This window comes from Neovison vison, chromosome 9 (assembly GCF_020171115.1).
Source record: "Neovison vison isolate M4711 chromosome 9, ASM_NN_V1, whole genome shotgun sequence".
NCBI classification, from domain to species: Eukaryota; Metazoa; Chordata; class Mammalia; order Carnivora; family Mustelidae; genus Neogale; species Neogale vison.
Genome location: NC_058099.1, coordinates 23,598,254 through 23,619,869, shown reverse-complemented (window position 1 = coordinate 23,619,869; position 21,616 = coordinate 23,598,254). Strand labels below are relative to the sequence as shown.

General features: G+C 42.1%; 2 protein-coding genes across 2 annotated transcripts in view; one reads left to right on the top strand and one right to left on the bottom strand.

Moving 5' to 3' along the window:
• The window catches only part of ELP1 (elongator acetyltransferase complex subunit 1), a 59,597-nt gene extending 45,229 nt beyond the window's left edge, over nt 1-14,368 (bottom strand). The window contains exons 1-8 of the mRNA XM_044265187.1: nt 14,041-14,368; nt 10,095-10,257; nt 7,834-7,986; nt 7,539-7,620; nt 6,729-6,809; nt 3,322-3,407; nt 1,630-1,726; nt 859-949 (exon numbers count right to left, since the gene is read on the bottom strand). Of these exons, the coding sequence (XP_044121122.1) occupies nt 859-949; nt 1,630-1,726; nt 3,322-3,407; nt 6,729-6,809; nt 7,539-7,620; nt 7,834-7,986; nt 10,095-10,244 (740 nt within the window). The 5' untranslated portion in view covers nt 10,245-10,257; nt 14,041-14,368. The remainder of the gene's footprint in view (nt 1-858; nt 950-1,629; nt 1,727-3,321; nt 3,408-6,728; nt 6,810-7,538; nt 7,621-7,833; nt 7,987-10,094; nt 10,258-14,040) is intronic.
• Nucleotides 14,369-14,567: 199 nt separating this feature from the next.
• On the top strand, nt 14,568-21,356 carry ABITRAM (actin binding transcription modulator). Its single transcript, XM_044265186.1, has 6 exons — nt 14,568-14,688; nt 15,785-15,836; nt 16,423-16,552; nt 19,659-19,735; nt 20,035-20,104; nt 20,198-21,356. Exons 1-6 carry the CDS (start codon nt 14,610-14,612, stop codon nt 20,333-20,335), a joined length of 546 nt encoding a protein of 181 aa, XP_044121121.1. The 5' UTR covers nt 14,568-14,609; the 3' UTR covers nt 20,336-21,356.
• The last annotated feature ends 260 nt before the right edge of the window (nt 21,357-21,616 follow it).

Sequence of the window (21,616 nt, the reverse complement as noted above, 5' to 3'; positions counted from 1 at the left end):
TGCACAAAGGTTCCATTTGCCCACAAAGACTTACAAATTTAGAATGCACCAGTGTGACTTCTAAAAAGGAAAACAATAAATTTCTAAAATTACTCCAAATATAATGTCCTATAAAAACATAATGTAGCTCTCCTTCAAGCCTATGACTTCAGCAACTATTCCAGGCTCAGGTGCTTCGTAAGACTTCTCAATCGACTTAAAATATTCCAATCACCTCATCTTGTTCATATTTGTCTCTACAGTTTTAATTTAAATCCCTCTCTTTGCTCCATCATTCAATCGTCACTCAAACACTGGTGGGAAACATGACATCTAAAACCCAGAGACCTAGGGGTTTGGCATGTAACAGATGCTACTGAAAAGGAAACATTTCTTCAGACTTTACTCAGGGAAGCTGCAGAGACCGGAAAGGAGGTAAACTGAGCCTGAATCCAGCCTGCATTTTCCTCGGCAAGCAGAACCCTCCAGTGAAAGAGCTTGTGGGCTGTGCAGAGAAGAGAGCCCTTTTCCCAGTTTTCACCAGAGCTCCACTGCCCCATAGAGCTTTGTAGACTATGACTTCCCTTCTAAGCACCACTCTCTGCGATACACAGTGGCTTCATACAGGCCTGCCCTATAAGCTGTCAAACGTGTGGGCCTTGAAATGACATCTGTGAAGAAGCTCTGAATCCATTATTGAAATTGAATTCAAAATGAAGAAAAATGAAAACGAAAAAGATATGGGCTTATGGACAAATGAGAAGTTAATATCCTTCTGAGTTACTTTAACACCTGTACTCAACAGGTACCACTATCCCTACCAGTAGTTCCAAGATCCTCTCAGAGGAAGAAGTTAACAAAGTTTCTTCTCCAACTCACTTCCAAGCCAGAGCTGGTCCCAGTCCTGCCACAGGCTCACTGGTCGACTGCAAAGCAAATTCTCGGTTCCAAACTCTGACCTTCCGAGCTCCTGGGCAGCAGGCAGGGTCAAAATAAACAAACTTAGAATGTTGTCAAGTCAGAACTATTCAAACATCTCATTAATGAAAACCACCAAGTAGATTAATCTGGTTAGTGGGTTAAGCCGCTGCCTTCGGCTCAGGTCATGATCTCAGGGTCCTGGGATCGAGTCCCGCATCGGGCTCTCTGCTCAGCAGGGAGCCTGCTTCCTCCTCTCTCTCTCTCTCTGCCTGCTTCTCTGCCTACTTGTAATCTCTCTCTGTCAAATAAACAAATAAAATCTTTAAAAAAAAAAAAAAAAAAGAATTTATACCCAACAGGTAGGAGGCTGGACCAGATGACTTCAAAGAATTCTTATAGTTCTTAGCTCTAAATGCATTTAATATCTAAAGCAGCACCTTGTATGTATAATTTTAGAAAGCAAAAGGAAGAGGGGCGCCTGGGTGGCTCAGTGGGTTGGGGCCTCTGCCTCTGGCTTGGGTCGCGCTCCCAGGGTCCTGGGATCAAGCTCCTGTGGGGCTCCCTGCTCAGCGGGGAGCCTGCTTCACCCCCCAACACCTGCCTACTTATAATCTCGGTCTGTCAAATAAATAAATAAAATCTTTAAAGAAAAAAAAAAAAGTGAAAGGAAAAAAACCTTCTTGAACTTCATTAATTTTTTTTTTCTTTAACTGCAATTTATTTCCATACCTGTCTCTGGGCAAACAACACTCACAGCAAAAAACTGGCCGTCACCACGCCACGTCACTTGTGGTCTATGGTCATCCCAGGGCAAAGCCGACTCGTACTAAAGAGGTGAGGGAACACAAATGTTACTGGGCGACTTAAATGGCCCAGAATCAAACAAGCCCCAGGCTATTAAAGTTACATCTTTTACATGAGGTTTCAGCTATCTAGAAAACCAACTTCACAGAATCCTCAAGAAGCCTTCTAGAAGGTCTCTTAGGCCCAGAAATCATCACGAAAAGAGAACAAAACAAAATCTATCTTTAGGCATAAAAAAAAAAAAAAGTGGCCTCCAAGCACAGCAACATAGGAAAAGAGCTGCACATCTGGATATTAAATAAAATGAGCTCAGGAATCTGCCAGGTATCTAGGATAAGGAAATAAATGTTTCATTTATCTAAATCGAAGAGGGTAGACTTCTGGTTCTTTGATGACTGTGTAAGCTTCACAATAGTACAGAGATGAGTTAAGAAGATGAGAGGAAGGCAGGCAGGGAAAACCTGAGGCAGTAAAACCAGTAGCAATGGGCGAAAACACAGAAGAACTCTATGTGCCACCCATGTATGGAAAGAAGAATGGTCTCAATCCTGCATCTCAAGCCTGAAGGCCTTGAAGAGAGAGACTCCCCATTCCAGTAACAGGGTGCAGCAGAATGGTACCAGTGCCACACTCTACACAGGAGGGAGTACATAGGCCATCTAATAAGACCTAATCTCAATGACATTGCCCTACGACGGAGAACACAAACTCCTCTAGTGAAGGGTTAAGAGATGACAGATGAGAACTCATTATGGATGGACAATGTAAATGCCAGGCAGTGTATTACTGATCCACCTGTCTCACGGAGCTCATGGAAACGTCTACATGTAACATAAATGATATGCTTCCATTTGCTCAGCCCAAATCTTGGGATCATTCTCAATTCTTCTCTCTCACCCCACATTTAACCCATTATCACTAACTCCTATAGTTCTACCTTCAAAAGGTATTCATAAAAAAGGAAAACAAGGCGCCTGGGTGGCTCAGTGGGTTAAGCCGCTGCCTTCGGCTCAGGTCATGATCTCGGGGTCCTGGGATCGAGTCCCGCATCGGGCTCTCTGCTCGGCAGGGAGCCTGCTTCCCTCTCTCTCTCTCTCTCTCTGCCTGCCTCTCCATCTACTTGTGATTTCTCTCTGTCAGATAAATAAATAAAATCTTTAAAAAAAAAAAAAAAAAAGGAAAACAAAGAGTTTCATCCAAAGGGAAAAAAAAATCATACAAAGTATCTAATATATATGTAGGAATAAAGTGTGAAAACACCCATGTAAATGATCAACAGCGAATGAAGGGCAGCAGCTCTTTCTGGAAAGGAAGGAAAGAGTAAGAGGAAAGGATACACAAAATGTTTCATTTCTATCTGTGATGATATATTTTTTAAACTGAGTATTGGTTATAATTATTCTCTATACGGAGAAGAAATTACAAAGCAACTTGGCAAGAAAAAAGGTCTTTCTAGAAGGACTCTTTCCCTGAGGCCTCAAAACGGTTTCAGTTTTACTAAAGCACAAGAGCTCTGTCCATTATCAGCCTATAAGAGGACACCCAGAGTTTCTGGTAGATAGCAAAACTTCTCTATTTGTTCCAGTCAAGGCTCTGTATCCATAGACCCAATCTTACCATCTGCACCTGAAAGGCTGCTTGCCGGCCTTCGGATCCGTGGAACTGCGTCTCCTTCCTGCCCCATCCAACAGTGATAAACTTGCCTAGGGAACAATGGACGGAGAACAGGCAATACAACCAATTAAGTTAAATGAAATGAAATAAAAGCAGTTCCACTGCTATTCTTTATTAAGTTAGTCATTGGCAATTATTTGGGTCCTCTCAGACCTCTCAATACATTGACCAGCACTCAATATTTGAAAAACCAATATTCCATATTATACACAGCAATGATTTTTGAAGAATTTGAAATGGTCTTATTTGGGAAAGCACTTTACTGAATTCCCTTGATAATATTCTTTATTCCCTTGATAAAGTATAGTCAGCAATTCCCACAATGCAAGTAAAAGGAATGAAAATGAAGAATTTACAAGACACGACCATAGATAAGAACATTAAACTCAAGATGAGAGTTGGGAATAAAATTCTGATTATAAGGATTCAATCAACTAAATGTATCCCATCTCCCTATCGGTGGCGGAAGGAACTTTAGATTACAGAGTTCACTCTTCACACAGACACAGACTGTGGAAGTGGCCAAAATTAAAACACAGGTTATTTGCCTTCTAGCCTGAGGTTCTCTTTAAAGCATAATCTTTCTCTTGCATAGAATATGAAATGAGAGATGCTAAAATAATGCAGCCCCCGTTCCTGGAGAAGGATCAGGCATCTACTGGCAACAGGAACTACCGAGATGTCTCTGAAAGCATCAGCCAGATCCAAAACCCAATACTTCCCTCCTGTCGCTGCTTCTGATGAAGCAGGGCTACTTTTATAGTTTCTATATATTATGGGTCAGCATGACATTTCCTGTCTGCTTTGCATGGGCACATGTGAGTACTATAATACCTCAAAGTGCACCTTGCAACTGTCTATGAGCAACAATACCTACCCCAGTGCACACCCTTGTGCTTCTGAAACCTTCCAGAGAGATGTAAAGGACCAAGGAATAAAGCAAGACAACTGTCCCAATGGGAGTAGACAATAAGTGATGGGGTTAGAGCAGGGATCAGCAAACTACAGTCTATGTCTACATTTACAAATAAAGTTTTAATGGGGGCATGTGGGCAGCTCAGTTGGTTAAGCATCTGCTTTTGGCTCAGGTCACGATACTGGGGTCCTGAGATCGAGCCCCACATCAGGCTCCCTGCTCAGCGAGGAGCCTGCTTCTCCCTCTCCCTCTGCCACCCCCCCCTGCTCGTGCGCATGCTCTATCAAATAAATAAACTGAATCTAAAAAAAACAACAAAGTTTTATTGGAACACAGAGGTGCTCATTCCTCTATGTGTTGTCTACAATTGCTTTCACACTACAATAGCAGAGGTGAGTAACTGCAAGAGAGGCTAAGTGGCCTGCGAAGCTGAAAATAACTCCTATCCAGCCCTTCACAGAACAAGTCTGTCGACCCCTAGGTTAGAGGAAAAATACCTACTCACAACTACACAGACTGATTTTTTTGTACTGATATATATATATATATATATATATATATATATATATATAAGACCTAAGACTCTAATTTGGATACCTTCTCCCTTGACTTACACTCCTCTATTCGGCTTCTTCTGAAAAAGTTAGTGGGATTAGTCAGGCCCAGTACACTTCTCCATCCAAAGATATGTTACTTCTATCATCAAAACAGATGCCCAGGAATTCCACCAGGGATCCACCAGGGTACTCTTCCAGTACCATACCTGCTCCTACCAATTTCACCTCCTCCCAAGACTGGGAGGTTCCCTCCATGCCACTGACTCCCAATCCACGGGTCTGGCCTATCCTGAGCTCCAGCTCCTTGTATCTTCGTACTCCACATGGTGATCCCATTCGGCCCTTAAACAAAACCCAGAACAGAACTCCCCACCTCTCGCTTCTAGCCCAGCACTTCCCCACCTTCCCTCTTAGTTGCTGCCATCTTTATTCCCATCACCTGACTTCTGACTAGAGTCCCACTAAACTCTTTCTTCCTCACCTTACATACCCAAGCCCATTTATTTCACTTTCTAAACTGCTATTTCTCAAACTGGCTAGAATGGCAGGGGAACCATGCATACATAGTGCAAAGACATTTCTCAGATAATTCCAAAAATGTATGCCCCTCTTTCTGAGAACCAAATTTTTCCCGAATTCACTCCTTCTTTCAGCCCCACACCCAACTTATTTGGATTCCTGTACCTCTCTTATCTGATCACCCTTCCTCCAGCCTCTGCCCTCTCCACTAATCAACCAATCTTGCATCATCAAAACCTTTAATGGTTGATCATCTGTAAATCCAAATTCCCTACCAAACTTCATCAAAATCTATCCTGTTTACTTCAAGCCACACTCGTGTCCTGCCAGCAGCAATACAGAAGTGCTCCCAGCTGCCTCAACAAGCCGTGACTCACCGAGGAAGCATATGTGCCTTGAAACGGACTAACTCATTGCTTAGACCACTCCTCTCCACCCTCAACTCTCACCAACCCAACACGACTTCGGCCCGGCCAAGACTCAGTTCACTCCAGCCTCCTCTGGGAAGTCTTCCCTCTCCACTGCTCCCTTCCTCCCCTCATGCTACCCTAATACCTGCACATCATGCTATCATGGGACTCCTCAAAGGAAGACCTGAATTATCCACGGCACCAAACACACTGCTGTGTTCATAGCACCTACTCAAAAATCATTTCTGAATAAATTATTTTTTAATGCATAAATGAGTAACAATTTTCTAAATGATTTCTCGGAGTTGGCAGAACAAGAAGGCATGAGGTCAGGAATAAACAAAAGTAAAATCCCTTCTCCCCTCATCCCTTTCTCCAATCAGGTCATCTATCTGGTGCCCTCATGTTGGTCAGGGCTTCTTACATATAATAAACCCCTGCCCCCTTCTCCCCTTTCAATAGTACCACAGATTCAAGGCCCAAATCACCTCAGCTGCATATTAGCAAGATAACAATCTGATGGTTCCCAGGAAAATGTAGAGTCAGGTCTAATCAGCAAGAACTAAAAATCAGCCTTCTATCCCACTTCTCTTGTTTTTGCCCCAAAACTGTACCCCAGAAATGCTCTCTTTATTTTAGCTAGCACAGTTCCTTTCGTTAAGTCCCAGCCTATGCCTGTCCTGAGCACTGGGCAACAGCTATGCAGGTACCATTAAGCAGATTTCTGTTCCCCAGGTTACTGGCAAAGTGAACTCTCAGACTTGGAGAGGCACCAGCCTCTTACAGTCTGGTACAGGCTAAAGGAATGGGCTTCTCAGACATTTAATGCACAAGGCCTCATGTTTCATAATTTTGGGGGTTTACGATGTGGCTATTAATGTACAAGAAAATGATCAAACCTGAGAGGAACTTCAGATCACAAAATGTTTCGAACAAAGTTATACTCACTTTCACCAAAATCATCCTGGTGGATCTGCTGTTCCATGATTGGTTCAAAGTCTTTTGTCATCATAATTAGGGTCTGTTGACCTTGGATAGGCACAAACAAGAACGATTTTGTTTTCGTGAAACAAATTTGGCATTTTGTAAGTAACTACAACACTGGAAGTTACAGAACTGGATTAGAGGAGTTTAGAGTCAGAATAGGGAAGATATAATTCGTTCTAAATATTTTGACTCTCACTTGAAAAAAGAAAAAAAAAATCTTTGACCAGCTAAGTTACTTGGTGCTTATTCTCAGCCATTTATATATGGAGAACTAACATAAAAGTCTACCTAGGCTTCCTTACTAACTTCAACACTTCACCAAGGTATCTCTTCCAACACACACCTCATCAGGGGGGACCCAGCTTACAGAAACTCATCTGGAATGAAAAGACTTAAAGGAAAAAAAGTAATTTTTAAGAGCTCATGAGAGCTCCTAAAAGAGCTATAAGAGCAGTCTTTATAGCGACTCTTCCTCTTGGGTAGGTTAAATATTGTTAATGTTTTTAACTACAACTGTGGAGCTTGTAGATTCTCCAACTTCTACAATTTTGTTTCCCAGTTCCAAAAATTGAAAAAGTAGTATGAAATAACTTCTTAAAACAATGTATTAAGAGGTGAAACTTAAGTCAAAAAGAACACATTCCCTCTAGATTACAATGCTGATATCACTGTTCCAAGTTTTTTTTTTAATAAACCCTGCAAAACATAAGCTCTAAGATATTAGGAGTCATGTTTTATGAAAGTCACAGTGAGAGACAGTGACAAGCCTACCTGTAGCGAGAAGCACCAGCTCTTGGTCAGGACTCCAACTCATGACAGAGATACCACTGGCCACACTCCCAACACATTCCAGCTGCATCAGCAGACAAAAGAGAGTTTTTGAAATACAGCCAAAGCCATGCCAACAACTTTTTGTAAAGAAATACATCACGGAAAGGCTCTAATTTGCAAAATGCTTAAATGTAACACTTAAGCATTAGCTCCAGATTTTTTAAGCTTCTACAGAAAACACACAACTTGTGTGAGGATGTGCGAGAGTTCCTCCTCACTGGACTGCTCCACTTACCTGGCACGTGCTGAGATTGCAGAGTATGACATCTCCCGAGGCTGTGGCCACACACACAGACTCCTGATCCAGCAAGTCCTGAATACCAACAATGCAGCCACTTCCATCGTCTGGAAGAAAGCCTTCAGCCACTAAAGAAATTTCATTTTTCACCTTTCACCAAAACAAATACATAAGTAAATTAGGCCAGTCTATTTGCAAAAACAACATTTAAAAAAAAAAAATTAATGCTTCCTTCCTAATATAAAAGCTTTCAATTTTTTTCTAGATTAAAATCCAAACTTTCATTTCAGAAATAGCGCAACACTACTATCTTTAACAAAAAAAAAAAATAGCTAATCAGACCTTTTTGCTAAGTAAGCACTAAACAAAAGCAAGAAGCATGGTCTCAAAAAAAAAAAAAAAAGCCCAATAAAACATGAAGTTAAAAACTATGGTTTTCTGGGGCACCTGGGTGGCTCAGTGGGTTAAAGTCTCTGCCTTTGGCTCAGGTCATGGTCTCAGGGTCCTGGGATTGAGCCCCAAATCGGGCTGTCTGCTCAGTGGGGAGCCTGCTTCCTCCTCTCTCTCTGCCTGCCTCTCTGACTACTTGTGATCTCTATCAAATAAATTTTAAAAATCTTTAAAAAAAAAACAAAAAACTACGGTTTTCTAAAATTTCTGTAGTATGGGATAAAAGAATTAAGGATGTAATCACCTAAAATACATTAGTAGCAAAATATATAATTAAAGGAAGATCTCAGAATCAACTCAAAGATTTTTTAAATATGTCTATAGATATATACACACATGTACATATATATGCATATATGCATACATGTAAATGTAAGTATATAGACACACATATATACATACACTACACACTCAGAATCCAGCAGTGAAGATTCTAATTTAGTTGGCACAGGATGGAGGGTGAAACACAATTTTAAAAATCTCTACAATTTTCATCAACCGGAGAAAAACAACTATCATGTGATCTCCCTGATATGAGGAAGTGGAGATGCAACATGGGGGGTTAAGGGGGTAGGAGAAGAATGAATGAAACAAGATGGGATTGGGAGGGAGACAAACCATAAGTGACTCTTAATCTCACAAAACAAACTGAGGGTTGCTGAGGGGAGGGGGATTGGGAGAAGGGGGGTGGGGTTATGGACACTGGGGAAGGTATGTGCTATGGTGAGTGCTGTGAAGTATGTAAACCTGGCGATTCACAGGCCTGTACCCCTGGGGATAAAAATACATTATATGTTTATAAAAAATAAAAAATAAAAATAAATACAAAAGAAGAACAGAACCTAAAGGCAAGCCAATGTTTAATACAATGTTCAATACAAAAAAAAAAGACAAGCCAATAGTCAATACAAAATGAACAAATTTTTAGTACTTATTGTAATCAATTTCATTTACCTAGTGATGCTTTAACTATATACTTGTGCAATATTCTGAAGTCAAGTCAATATTTTTGGTAAATAATACTTGGTAAGGTTAAATCAGTCAATATCCTACTATGAACATTTTCTTGATTTTTTCATTTTTGTTTTTGTTTTGGTATATACTGAAAAGAATCCTAAACACAATGGTCAGAGACTGGAATTCAAGAATGTATCAAGCATCTTCCAACTGTGTAAATTTGGCTATCACTTAACATCTCTGAATCTCTCAATGTTGAGCAAGTACAAAACTTTGTTGTTACACATTCACACTTCTTCACAGGATTACTGTGGTGGACCGATATCATTTTGGAACTTTGTGTAAAATTGTATAAAGAGAATTGTATTACTTTGGTGATCTGGAATCTTTGGTTTTGGCACAGGCACCTGTTAATTGCTAGTGGCAAACCATAGTAAAAATAAATTTTTTAAAAAGTTTTAAAATAACAAAGGAATAGAAAACAAAACAAAAAAAAAAACCTCTACAATTTTCATTTGCTCTCCCTGTTGAGATTCACTGTTACTTAACATGATGGAAAAGTAAAAAGCAGGGCACCCAAACAAAATACAAAGTCAGGATCTTGTCAACTTACATTTCAAACAGAAGCAGAGTTAAGGGTAGGTTACTATTTAAGTAATATCTAATATGACACCAATATAAAGCAAAGGGAATGTTCGTTTAGGAGAATATGAATTCAGTAAGATTTATATTTTTATTTATTTATTTTTTTTAATTCAGTAAGATTTAAACTAAAGACTATGTAGGGGAAGGTTTGGAAAAAGTTAAGTTGAGGGTCCTGCAAGCATTAGCATTCTCCATCACTAACTTACTGCTCTTGTGACAGGGTCTACTTCTGTCAGTCCAATGTCTGAGCCAATGAGCACCGTCCTGTGTTCAGTTCGGAGAGAGAAGCACTGAGGTTTCCCCGGAGCCGGAATATCCCTGAACTCCAGGGTCCGAAATAACTTTAGATTTCTCATGATGAAGCAATTCCTGAAAGAAAAGAATAAATACCTCCTGATGAAGGATTACTGAGAGGAAGGAAAAGCTTACTAGTGATAGATGACAGAGAAGCAAAATGGTTCAGGGGCAGGGATGTGGTAGTGAGAAAAGCCAAGGAAAAAAAGAAACAGACCTAATCTGAACCCACAAAGGGATGCGTGCCAGCAACCTCACCAACTCAGGGTGTCCATCTATGCTCTACAAACTGAGGCTCTGAGATCTACTTTACGTTCCTAGTTTATGGGAGAGGAAAGATCCTCAACCTCACAATTTTTTCTTCAAAAAGATTTAACAGCAGTTATTTCTCAGCAAAGTTGAAAAGATCCAATAAATAGGAAAACATTTCACTTTTGCATGTAAAAATATCTTCATAACCTGATTTATAAATCATAATATATATGTATTCATACATATATGTATCTATACTGTCAGTTAAAGAAAATCTAGAATAAAATGGCTTTAATATCACCAGATAAATTCATAAACTGGCTTTATATGTTCATTTAAAATATAATGCTGAGGGGCGCCGGGCTGGCTCAGTGGGTTAAAGCCTCTGCCTTTGGCTCAGGTCATGATCCCAGGGTCCTGGGATCGAGCCCTCCATCGGGCTCACTCAGCTGGGAGCCTGCTCCCTCCTCTCTCTCTGCCTGCCTCTCTGCCTGCTTTTGATCTCTATCTGTCAAATGAATAAATAAAATCTTTTTAAAAAAGAAAATTAAATAAAAAATAATGCTGAAATTAAAGATAGAAATAAAAGTATTTATTGTTCTCAGGGAGAAAATAAAGACACTATGAAATTATAGCAGTTTACTTCAAAATAACGACCAACATCTAAAGAGCCTGATGACTTGATAAAACTACTTCACATAATTCTGCTTTCCTGGCCTAGTTTTTGCCAGTATAATAGAAAAGGTGAAAAAGGATGATAAATAGGAAACCAACGTTGGTCTGGCCAAATCAGACTTGCTTTAATGCACAATGTTAGCTAAGAGGAAAAAAAAAACAACTAATGTTAACACACTGGGTATTTGCACTCAGATCCCTTTAAAGTTTATAATTAGAAGTCCCTAACTTACGGTAGGAGTGGCAAATATATATTTTAGTATATGTGCTGCCGAAGCGAGCACAGGAGTGGCAAATATATAGAACAGAATGGCCCTATTACCTTCATCCAAGGTGAATTCTCTCATCTTGCATTTCATACATATGACAGTGTAAGAATATAATGAGTTAATCCTTATCCTACCACTGCACATAATTTTAAGTGTAATATAAAATAAGTACATGTAATGTAGGTTAAGAGGAAGGCAAGATGATACATGGTGGGAGTAAAGAAGAAAATCAAGACCAACAATGGTTTTGTAAGCTTTGGTGACACTCACATTCAAGAACTTCTGGAAACTGTCTGAACTGTATTACACCATGCAGGGTTTTAATTTAGACCTAATTCTATGTAGAAAACTTGGGTTTTTAAAGAAATTTAAAATCACCTTTCATCTTTAAATATACACCAGTGACACAGATCTGAAAGGATGGGTAGATTCACGATGAGAGACTGACTGCTGGTTAGACATGAATAAGCGAGTAACAAAAGAGCAAGAAAAGAGAACAGAGGGGCGCCTGGGTGGCTCAGTGGGTTAAGCCGCTGCCTTCGGCTCAGGTCATGATCTCAGGGTCCTGGGATCGAGTCCCGCATCGGGCTCTCTGCTCAGCAGGGAGCCTGCTTCCTCCTCTCTCTCTCTGCCTGCCTCTCTGCCTGCCTCTCTGCCTACCTGTAATCTCTCTCTGTCAAATAAATAAATAAAATCTTTAAAAAAAAAAAAAAAGAAAGAAAAGAGAACAGACAGGCAACTGGGATCCAATGTGTAGAGTCTCCTGTCTTCATGCTAGTTTATCTAATAATAACCATGCTATTACTGTTCCCATTATCAGATCATCAAAATGTCTTCATACCCCTTGCTGTGAACTTGGATTCCATTAACCAACAATCTGTGGAGCCCTGAGGTCCAAGGGCCCCATGGTAAGAATTTGGAGGATAAAGACAGAAGGAGCTGAGGACTTTCTTTGTCCTGTTATCTTGCTGTGCGTGTCACTGTCATCCCAGCAATGGGCCTCCATTCTTGAAGGGGCCTGTGGTCCCAGTTCCTAGTACTCCCAGGACGAAGCTCATCAACCTCACCCCCAATGGATACGAGCACTAACCAGGCAGTCTTTCTCCAGACACTGAAATCCAGAACGCGGGACTCCTCCTCTGAATTCCAGAGTCATCAACACCAGAAGTCTGAGTCCCAGACTTAATAGTGCCTCTCCTCCAAGATTAGGTCATGATAACTCCATCTTCCCTTGTTTCAAACCCAAACCTTAAGCTAAGTGCTGTAGCTACTTCCATCAGTTTACCCTTTACACTACTTCACTGCCCCCTTTCTTTTATTTCTCTAAGAGCAACTTAACTAATTCTTCATATAAAATTCTGTTGAAATTTTGTGTGATTTCTACTTTCCTGATTGGACCCTGACTAACCGTAACAGCAAACAACTGGAGTTCTCAAGTCACAGAGCCCCCCAAATCACTAACAAAGGCGAGCTCGTCATTCATTCCCCCCATCCCAACCCTTCTAAGCTCAAAAGGAACTCCTCTAACTTTTCACACCTACACCCTTATTCCCTTATCTTCTCAGCAGTGTCCTTATTCCTTTTCAAGTCTAGGGAATTCGTATCCTCCACCCTCCCCCAGGACATTATTAGTTCCCTTTCTTTTCAATCTGCAATGCCCAACTCTCTCACCTTCCATTACTCTATTCCCAGCCCTTAATTGTGCCATAGATCTCTTCATAACACAGATCAAGTCTGTATCCTCTCTGAAATTTCTGGCAACTCCTCCACCCTGCTCCTCTGTTCTTTCAGCTCTTGGCCAATTATCATGCCCACGACCACAGGTACAGCTCACAGATATACTGATTAGATCTACATGTCTAGCCCCAACCCTTCCCAAAGTGAACAATAAACCCACATTCTCAACCTCCTATTGTTATCTCAAGGGTGTCTCACCAGCACATCAAATACCACCTGGAAAACGAAGTACTGCTATTCTCTATTCATTTGAGTTTCTATTTGAGGACATGGCATTTCTTCTACTCTTCCTGCCCCCCAAGATGCAAACGGTCTTCCCCTTCTTTTTGCTCACATATCATATTAAACTATTCATTTACTGGTTAGTTCCCTGGTTGTCAATATGCATTTTCAATCCTTTGCAACGTCTCATCGATCCTACGACCCAGTTTGTAGACAACATGAAACATCTACGGAGCACTTGGTGAGTGTTAGGATCTGAAGACAAGTCACTGCCTACATGGAGGTCTCCTAAACCGAGAGAGGGCCATAGAGATGGAGAAGCAAAGCAGACATCTCCACGAAAAAAAGTCGTAGATGCGAGCAGCGGCGCGGAACTCTCTCATTCAATCCACTAATAGCAGCCGCCCATTAACTGGTTTCGCGGTACTGTCCACTCCTGCAAAGAATTCAGAGGCTGGGTAAATGTGCAGCCAGGGGAGCAACACGTCGTCCCCTGCATGCAGCGCAGCGCTCCCGGAGGGAGCAGTTGGCAGGTCTGCAGAAAGAGAACTTAAGGTTCAAGGGCAGAAGCAGTCACGCCGCACTGCACTCCGGGGCCTCCTGCAGCAGGCAGAGGCTGCACGTTCAAGGGTCCCCTTAGGACATTCCGAGCATACGCCCGATTCCGTGCCCTCCACCCCGAGGGAGTCGTTCGAACGCTCACCTGCGACGAGCTCCGAGGACCCGCAGACAGCGGTGCGTCCACCCTCGCCTCACCCGCCACGCAGAGTGGGCCTTCCAGAGCCCGCGCGAGGCTGCACACACGCCTCTCTCCGTCCGCGACTCTCCAGCTTTTAGGACACGCACGGGGCCGCCCTGTAGCTCGACCACGAGGAGTAGTGGCCGAAGCTGGGCTGAGGGGTAGTCCGCGAGATCGCTCAGATCGAGGGAACCAGGTGGAACACGCTCCCAGCGGCGCGGGAGTGACGTCACGAGGCGCAGGGGGCGTGGCCGGCCTTCTCCAGACCCCCGGCAAGCTAAAGGTGGGGAGCGGCGTGGCCACTCCGCCCCTGTCCCTCCAGCCTCCCGCCAAGCCTATAGTATTCGATAACCGTATTGACGTCGGACTCCGAAACCCAGTGCTAAGAAGCTCCGGTGGCGGAGTCCACGGGACAAGGAGCAGGGCGCGTGCGCACTCCGCAGGCCGCGCGCCGGAAGTACGCCTTCCTCCCGGGCCTGCTCGGAGGAAGTGCTCGGGTACCATAGGGCGGGGTAGGGGCACCCGCGGTCGCCATGGCCACCGAGCCCGCGGCCGCGGAAGCTACTGTGCCGTCGCTCGTGGATCGTTACTTCACTCGCTGGTACAAAGCCGGTAAGTGGAGAATGATGTCGGCTTCTGCTCGGCCGCGTTGACCTGATGCTGTAGGGACAGCGATGACAGATCATGAGTCACACGCGTTTTCCCGGCGCTTCCTCCCCTTGTCAGAAGGAATTGGCTGCCTCTGTTCCCTTCTAGGCGGAGGCAATGGCAGTTGCAAAACCGTGGAGGCCTGCAGCACAGCCGGGTGCACTCAGGGGCTGGCGTCGCAGTGCGAGTTCAAGGATGGGTCGCTTGCGGGAAGCTAGTCTAAGGCGAGGCACCACCCCCAGGAAGGTGGATTGCAATCGCCCTGAGTGCCTGCAAGGATTTGACGGGTTCAGTCCTCGAAACTGTGCTAGAGGCAGAGACGGAGAGGAGCACTGGGTTAGAATGGAGGCATTTAGAAAGCAGAATCTAACAGTATGGATAGAATCGTATACTTGTCACTTGGAAGTAGAAAACCGTGTTGTCCTGCTTTGTGTACCCAGTAAATATCAGTGGTGGGAGCATCGTTGAGGACCCTTCTCCAACCCCTACTTGCCCCCTTTCATTCAGGGGTAATAGGTGTACTTATCTTTTAAAATATTTTGGCATACATGTTTTAGCCAAATTTAGGGTGACTAGCCGTCCGGGTTTGTTGAAAACTGAGGTATTTCCTAGAATCTGAGACTTTCAGAGCCAACATCAAGACAGTCCTGGGTCAACCGGAAGAGTTGGTCACTCTAAAATTGACCCACAAAACATATGCTGCTGTATTATATAAAGAATGCATTGCTAAAGGCACTTTTTCTAATAGAAACAGTGAGTGTACTCATTTTTTTAAAGTGAGGATGAAGCAAGATAGAGCAAAGAATAAATAATCATCTAATATTGAATGACGGATTCCATCTGGGCCAGATCTCTTTAAATACATTACAAAAAAGGAAGCCTTCATATATATATATATATATATATATATATATTTATGTATGTGTTTTTAAGTAATGAAAGAATACCAATGATTAGCATGTGTTCAGTCTCCATAATTATCTCTACAAACCAAAGAAAATACCACACAGTCGCAGTAAATATTGAGCCAACAACCAACAGACTCGTTCATTCATTCTAGATGTCAAAGGCAAACCCTGTGAGGACCACTGTATACTACAGCACTCCAACCGGTAAGCAAATTGGGAATTTTAAATTTTTTTTTAAATTTCTGGTTTCATAGCCTGCTATTGTCTTGGATTAAACAAATACATACTAAATGACTATCTTCCATTGTGTTGAAATGGCATTTATTACAGGAGTTTGGCTGACAAAAGTGAGTCTTTCAGTGCAACAAACTTGATTACCCAAACATCCAAATGGAGAACCACACCGTCAGTCAGCCCCTAGCAGAAGTAACCAGCCTGTGCCTAACCACTGAGAATTGCCAGGGCTCACAGAAGGGAGTAGGGTGGAGGCACAGGTAGTATCCCAGACATACAGGGATGCCTTACTTCTCTCTCTTCTACCTCAGTTCTGCGTAAAGACTTCTAGTGCTCTTCCTTTTTCTGGGAAGGATATTCAGTCTCATTTTCTCTTTTATCATTGCATTCCCTTCTGCAGTTAAGCTCCAGCAGTAGCCAGAGGAAAATGCGGCAAAATGATAGTTTAACTAAACATTTAAATGTCAGTTCATGTATTCTTGTACCAGTAGGAGTCCTGTGTGGTATGTGGAAGAATTGTACCAATAACACAGCCTCACGTTTTTGATCCTTATAGAATATGTGTCATCACATTGGCAGAATCTCATCCAGTTCTTCAAAGTGGAAAGACAATTAAAAGCATCTCCTATCAAATCAGTACCAACTGTAGCCGACTTCACAACAAGGTCTCTGGGAAATTTAAACGGGTATGTTCCCGTCTTTCTCTACTTAAACCTTCAGTGTCTTAGGAATGATAGATCTAGTCAGTCTTACAATCCAGTGACATATGCTAAGCATACTTCTCTGACAGTTTGATGTGCTGATTTTTTAAAAAAGATTTATTTCTTTTAGAAAGAGACCACAAGCAGGAGGGGCAGAGGGAGAGAGAGAAAAATCTCAGGCAGACTCTGTGCTAAGCACAGAGCCTGATGGGGCTTGATCTCATCATGACCCTGAGATCACAACCTGAGCTGAAACCAAGAGTTGGACACTTAACTGACTGTGCCACTCAGGCACCTCTGATGTGATTTTAAGAATACTTTAACCCTGGGACGCCTGGGTGGCTCAGTTGGTTAAGCAGCTGCCTTCGGCTCGGGTCATGATCCCAGCGTCCTGGGATAGAGTCCCACATTGGGCTCCTTGCTCGGCAGGGAGCCTGCTTCTCCCTCTGTCTCTGCCTGCCACTCTGTCTGTCTGTGCTCACTGTCGCTCCCTCTCTCTCTCTGACAAATAAATAAAATCTTTAAAAAAAAAAGAATACTTTAACCCTGAGGGCCCCTGGGTGACTCAGTAGGTTAAGCATCTGCCTTCGGTTCAGGTCCTGAACCTGGGGTGCTAGGATTGAGCCCCATTTCAGGTTCCAGGCTCAGCAGAGAACCTGCTTCTCCCTCTCCCTGCTGCTCATGTTCTCTATCTCTCTCAAATAAATAAATAAATAAAATCTTTAAAAAAAGAAAAACCTAAAGAAATTCTTAGACCAAAAAATGAGGTATTTCAGGAGGTACAGGATTTGTCATATTTTCAGTTTTGTACCGCCATTCCTATCATTCCCAGGGTGGAGGATGAGGAAGGCGAGCTTTTGAAAGGACAGCTTTCATACCAATATAACAAGATCTTTTGTCTCTTCTATTAAACCAGTATCCTGAGTTCTATAAAATTTAGGTGACCAACTCTTCTTTACCATGTATTTTCAAATGTAAATTAAAAAAAAAAAAATCCTCAGGTAGTGAAAAAAAAATCCGTCTGAAAAAAATACAATATTTAATCCTTACCATTTTCCATTCTTTAATTGCTGCCAATTTGATACATACCTAGCCACACCCTGTACCTTCACATGGTCCTGCATTGTACAGGATATTATTGCTACGCTCTACAACTTTCAGCAGGATGGACACATTTTATTAGAGGATCACACCACAAACAGTTCAGTAACATACTGAAGAATCCCCACATACTCACTGGATAAGAAGGTTTCAGTGGACGATGTAGGTCCTTCATTTTCTGACGTGATACTAAGAGTTTCTGCTAATTACCCTCACTAATACAGGTGACCCTTGTTTATTCTCCCCTTTGTAGGTTTGAAATTCCCCTAATAATGTACCTTGCAAATAATTTTTCCTTGCTCAGCAAACACATGGACTTAGAAAAGCATGAGCCTTTCTTAAAAGGTAAAGTCTCTAGGAGCACCTGGGTGCCTCAGTCGGTTGAGCGTCCATCCCAGTCTTGCTTTTGGCTCAGGTCGTAATCTCAGGGTTGTGAGATCGAGCCCTGCAATGGACTAGTGCTGAGCATGGAGCCTGCTTGAGATTCTCCCTCTCTCTCTCTGTCCTACCTACTCTCTTCCTTTCCTCCCCACAAACCCAGCTTCTCTCTCTTTAAAAAAAAAAAAGTCTACAAACTACAAGTATAACAGTGTTTGTGAAGTTCCTGTGATAAATCTTTCTCCAAAATAGTATCACTGTTGTTACTACTGAAAAATAGAGAAGAACCTGCATATGAAACCCACTATAGATAGCTTTTGATTCTCAGCACTGCCAATCATTTATTCTCCCAAGGGAGGTGGGAAAAAAAAGGGTCAAAACACTTCTGCTCTTTTAACGTAGACCCAGTGATACATACACCTTTTGGGACAAATCCCCAGCCCCTCCTCCCAAAAGTGAGGAGTTACACTGAACTATTTTGAAATGAAGTACCCATATGCAGACGATTGAAGCTACTGTGGTAGCATTTGTATGCTGTGTAATGTTTTGAGTACAGAGGGCGCCTGGGTGGCTCAGTCGGTTGAGCATCTGACCCTCGGTTTCAGCTCAGGTCATGATCTCACGGTCTTGGGATCAGGCCCCATGTCTGGCTCTGCAAAGAGCTTGGAGTCTGCTTGTCCTTCTCCTTCCTCACCTTCTGCTACTCTTCCCACCCCCACCCCACTCACAAGTTCTCTCTCTCCCTTTCTCTCTCAAATGAATAAATAAAAATGAATAAAATCTTTTTTTAAAAAGAGAGGAAAAAATAATATTTTGAGTGGTAAAGAGTTCATAGAGAATAGCATCATGACCTCAAATACCCATGTTAACTATAGGAAAATTTCCGGGGGAAAAAGTGAGCAACAGACATGCATGAATTGGTTTCCCGTGGTATTTGTCAGAACCTCACCAAGTACATGGATATAGGGGAGTACATGAAACAGTCATGCCATAGCGTTCAAACGGAGGAGTGTTAAAATGTAGTATTTGCTTCTGGGTTATAAGGATAATGGGTAAACTATTCTTGTTTGCTATTTAAAACTTCCTGTATTTTCCTAATTGTCCTCAAAGTGCCTTCTTTTTAATTAGAAAAATACCACTGCTTCAAAAAGTGTTAGTGATTGAACCTGATAAAGAAGTTCCTTTATCTAGTAAGTTCTAATATAAAAATATTATGAATCATAATGAAAGTAAATTTGTATACTGTTCTTTCATACTGTCATGTTGAATCTCCTATTACTGCTTATTAATAGATTTTCCTACATTTCTGAAATCTTTATATCTGGCCATATGTAGCTTTCTCACTTAAGGTTGATAAAATATATTCTTAATCTTTAATTAAACTACCTGTTATACATCTTAGTCTGCTCTTCCCCCCTGAGCCTTTGATGGTACCTGGCCCATAGCAGGCACTTAACGTAAATGTTTGAATAAGTGGTTTTTCTGTACTTAAGTCATTTTTATTGAAAACACCAGTTCCAGGAACTGGTGTTCTCTTACCACACCGAGGCCTGCCTCTCAAAGGAAAGTGAATATATGCATCACTTAATTACTTCTTCCCTTTCATTATTAGGGGGCACAGTTTCTAACAGAGCTTGCACCTCTGTGTAAGATTTACTGCTCCGATGGAGAAGAATACACCGTATCTAGGTGAGTTACTTTTTAATCACAATTTAGGAGAAACAAAGGGGTAGTATTTTTCTTAAAAACAACTTTTTTGGGGACGCCTGGGTGGCTCAGTTGGTTGGACGACTGCCTTCGGCTCAGGTCGTGATCCTGGAGTCCCGGGATCGAGTCCCACATCGGGCTCCCAGCTCCATGGGGAGTCTGCTTTGCTCTCTGACCTTCTCCTCGCTCATGCTCTCTCTCACTGTCTCTCTCTCTCAAATAAATAAATAAAATCTTTAAAAAAAAAACAAAACAAAAAAAAACCTTTTTTTTTTAAATAGCTGTGTTAGAGGACGGTTGATGGAAGTGAATGAAAACATTCTCCATAAGCCATCTATTCTTCAAGAGAAGGTAAAGGAGGCAGAAGAGAGTATGACCCCATGCACGTACTCTTTATCTGACTTTACACTTTTGACAGTACTAAATATTCTACTTCCTCCCCAGCCATCCACCGAAGGCTACATTGCGGTTGTGTTGCCCAAATTTGAAGAAAGTAAAAGCATAACGGAAGGGTTACTGACACAGAAACAGTACGAAGAGGTTCTGGTGAAGCGCACGAATGCCCCGACAGCCACATCATGAGGACTGCCGCGGGGAACGAGTATCACGGCTTCCCCCTCCCTGCCTCCGCGATCCCTGCTCTAGAGAAGAACCAGCACAAGGGACGCCGGCGTCACGCCCGCCGTCCGCAGAGAGCCCGGATCGTCCGCTTCACCTAGTTTCCCCTCTTCGTCTTGCATAACAAGACTTTGTTCCCATTTTGTACTCGCCTCCCAGATCCTCCCTGCCCACATACCCACTCTGTTCTTTTGCTTTTCTAAAACTGGCAAGCAAGGATGTTTTTGATTAAAAACAAAGCACTTTGAGGAAACTTTGGACAAGACAGAAAAGTTTTCAGTAGCAAAGTAAAAATAATTTACCCATCATCCTGTAATCTATTGGTAAATATTACATTTTGACGTGCTTCGGTTTGAATGTTATGGCATGGTTATCGTTTTTTGCCTCAATTTTCCCTTAGTTTGAAGTTTAAAAAAAAAAAATCAGGTCTTTTTTTACCCAGTCTACTTCCGAGTGACGCTACCAAAAAGGCCAGTGCCACTTCTGCTGCCCCAGCTCTTGTCCCCTTAGGTCGCAGGGGAGAGACAGAGGATACTTGCCTGCTCCTTGTGCGGTTCAGATGGTCTTTCTCTCTGAAATGAAGTCCAGCGTAACACTGTGGCTTCTTAAATGAGGGAAACCGTAAAAGGCTTTGAAAACTACAAAGGGCTTTCCCAGCATGGAAGTATTCTGATGCGGTGTAAGGCTGCTAATTACAGCACATACAGGGTAGCCGCTCAGCCTCAACACTCTTGCTATGGGGCAGCCAGCCCAGAAGTTAAGGGCAAGTCGCCATAATCCAAAGATACAGATGCCTTTGAATGGAACAAAAACTTTCACGTCATCTAAACTGAAAATGGAACTGATTTATAAGATTGTCTACTCATTTACATTGAATTTCAAATAAAAGGGCTTTTTTAAATTGTTATTTTTTTCCGTAAAGGCTGCAACATGTGTACATTTAAATATCTGTGTAAATAAAGCAGAAGATGTAATTTAATACAGAGGAAATAACTTTACCTGTACATTCCTTTGGTTCTCTATCCTCTTATGCTGTTGAAGACATAAGGCATTCCTTCCCTTCCCCTAGTTGCACTTAAATAAGAGAATATTCTCATTTCAGGTATTTAAAAATATTTTGTAAATCTAAAAGTTACTTGTGACTCAAAAAAACTTCTTGTAACTTGAGTGCCAGTGTGACAGTCCCTTAAATACACCCACAAGACATAATACAGGCAGTTGCTCCACAGACAGCTACACTGATGA

What these genes read in the sequence shown, in the direction of transcription:
- ABITRAM (XM_044265186.1), top strand. Translation starts at nt 14,610, where the DNA reads ATGGCCACCGAGCCCGCGGCCGCGGAAGCTACTGTGCCGTCGCTCGTG. An exon ending in ATACTACAGCACTCCAACCG is followed by an intron (nt 15,837 to 16,422) that starts GTAAGCAAATTG and finishes TGATCCTTATAG; the next exon opens with AATATGTGTCATCACATTGG. An exon ending in TCTCTGGGAAATTTAAACGG is followed by an intron (nt 16,553 to 19,658) that starts GTATGTTCCCGT and finishes TTTCATTATTAG; the next exon opens with GGGGCACAGTTTCTAACAGA.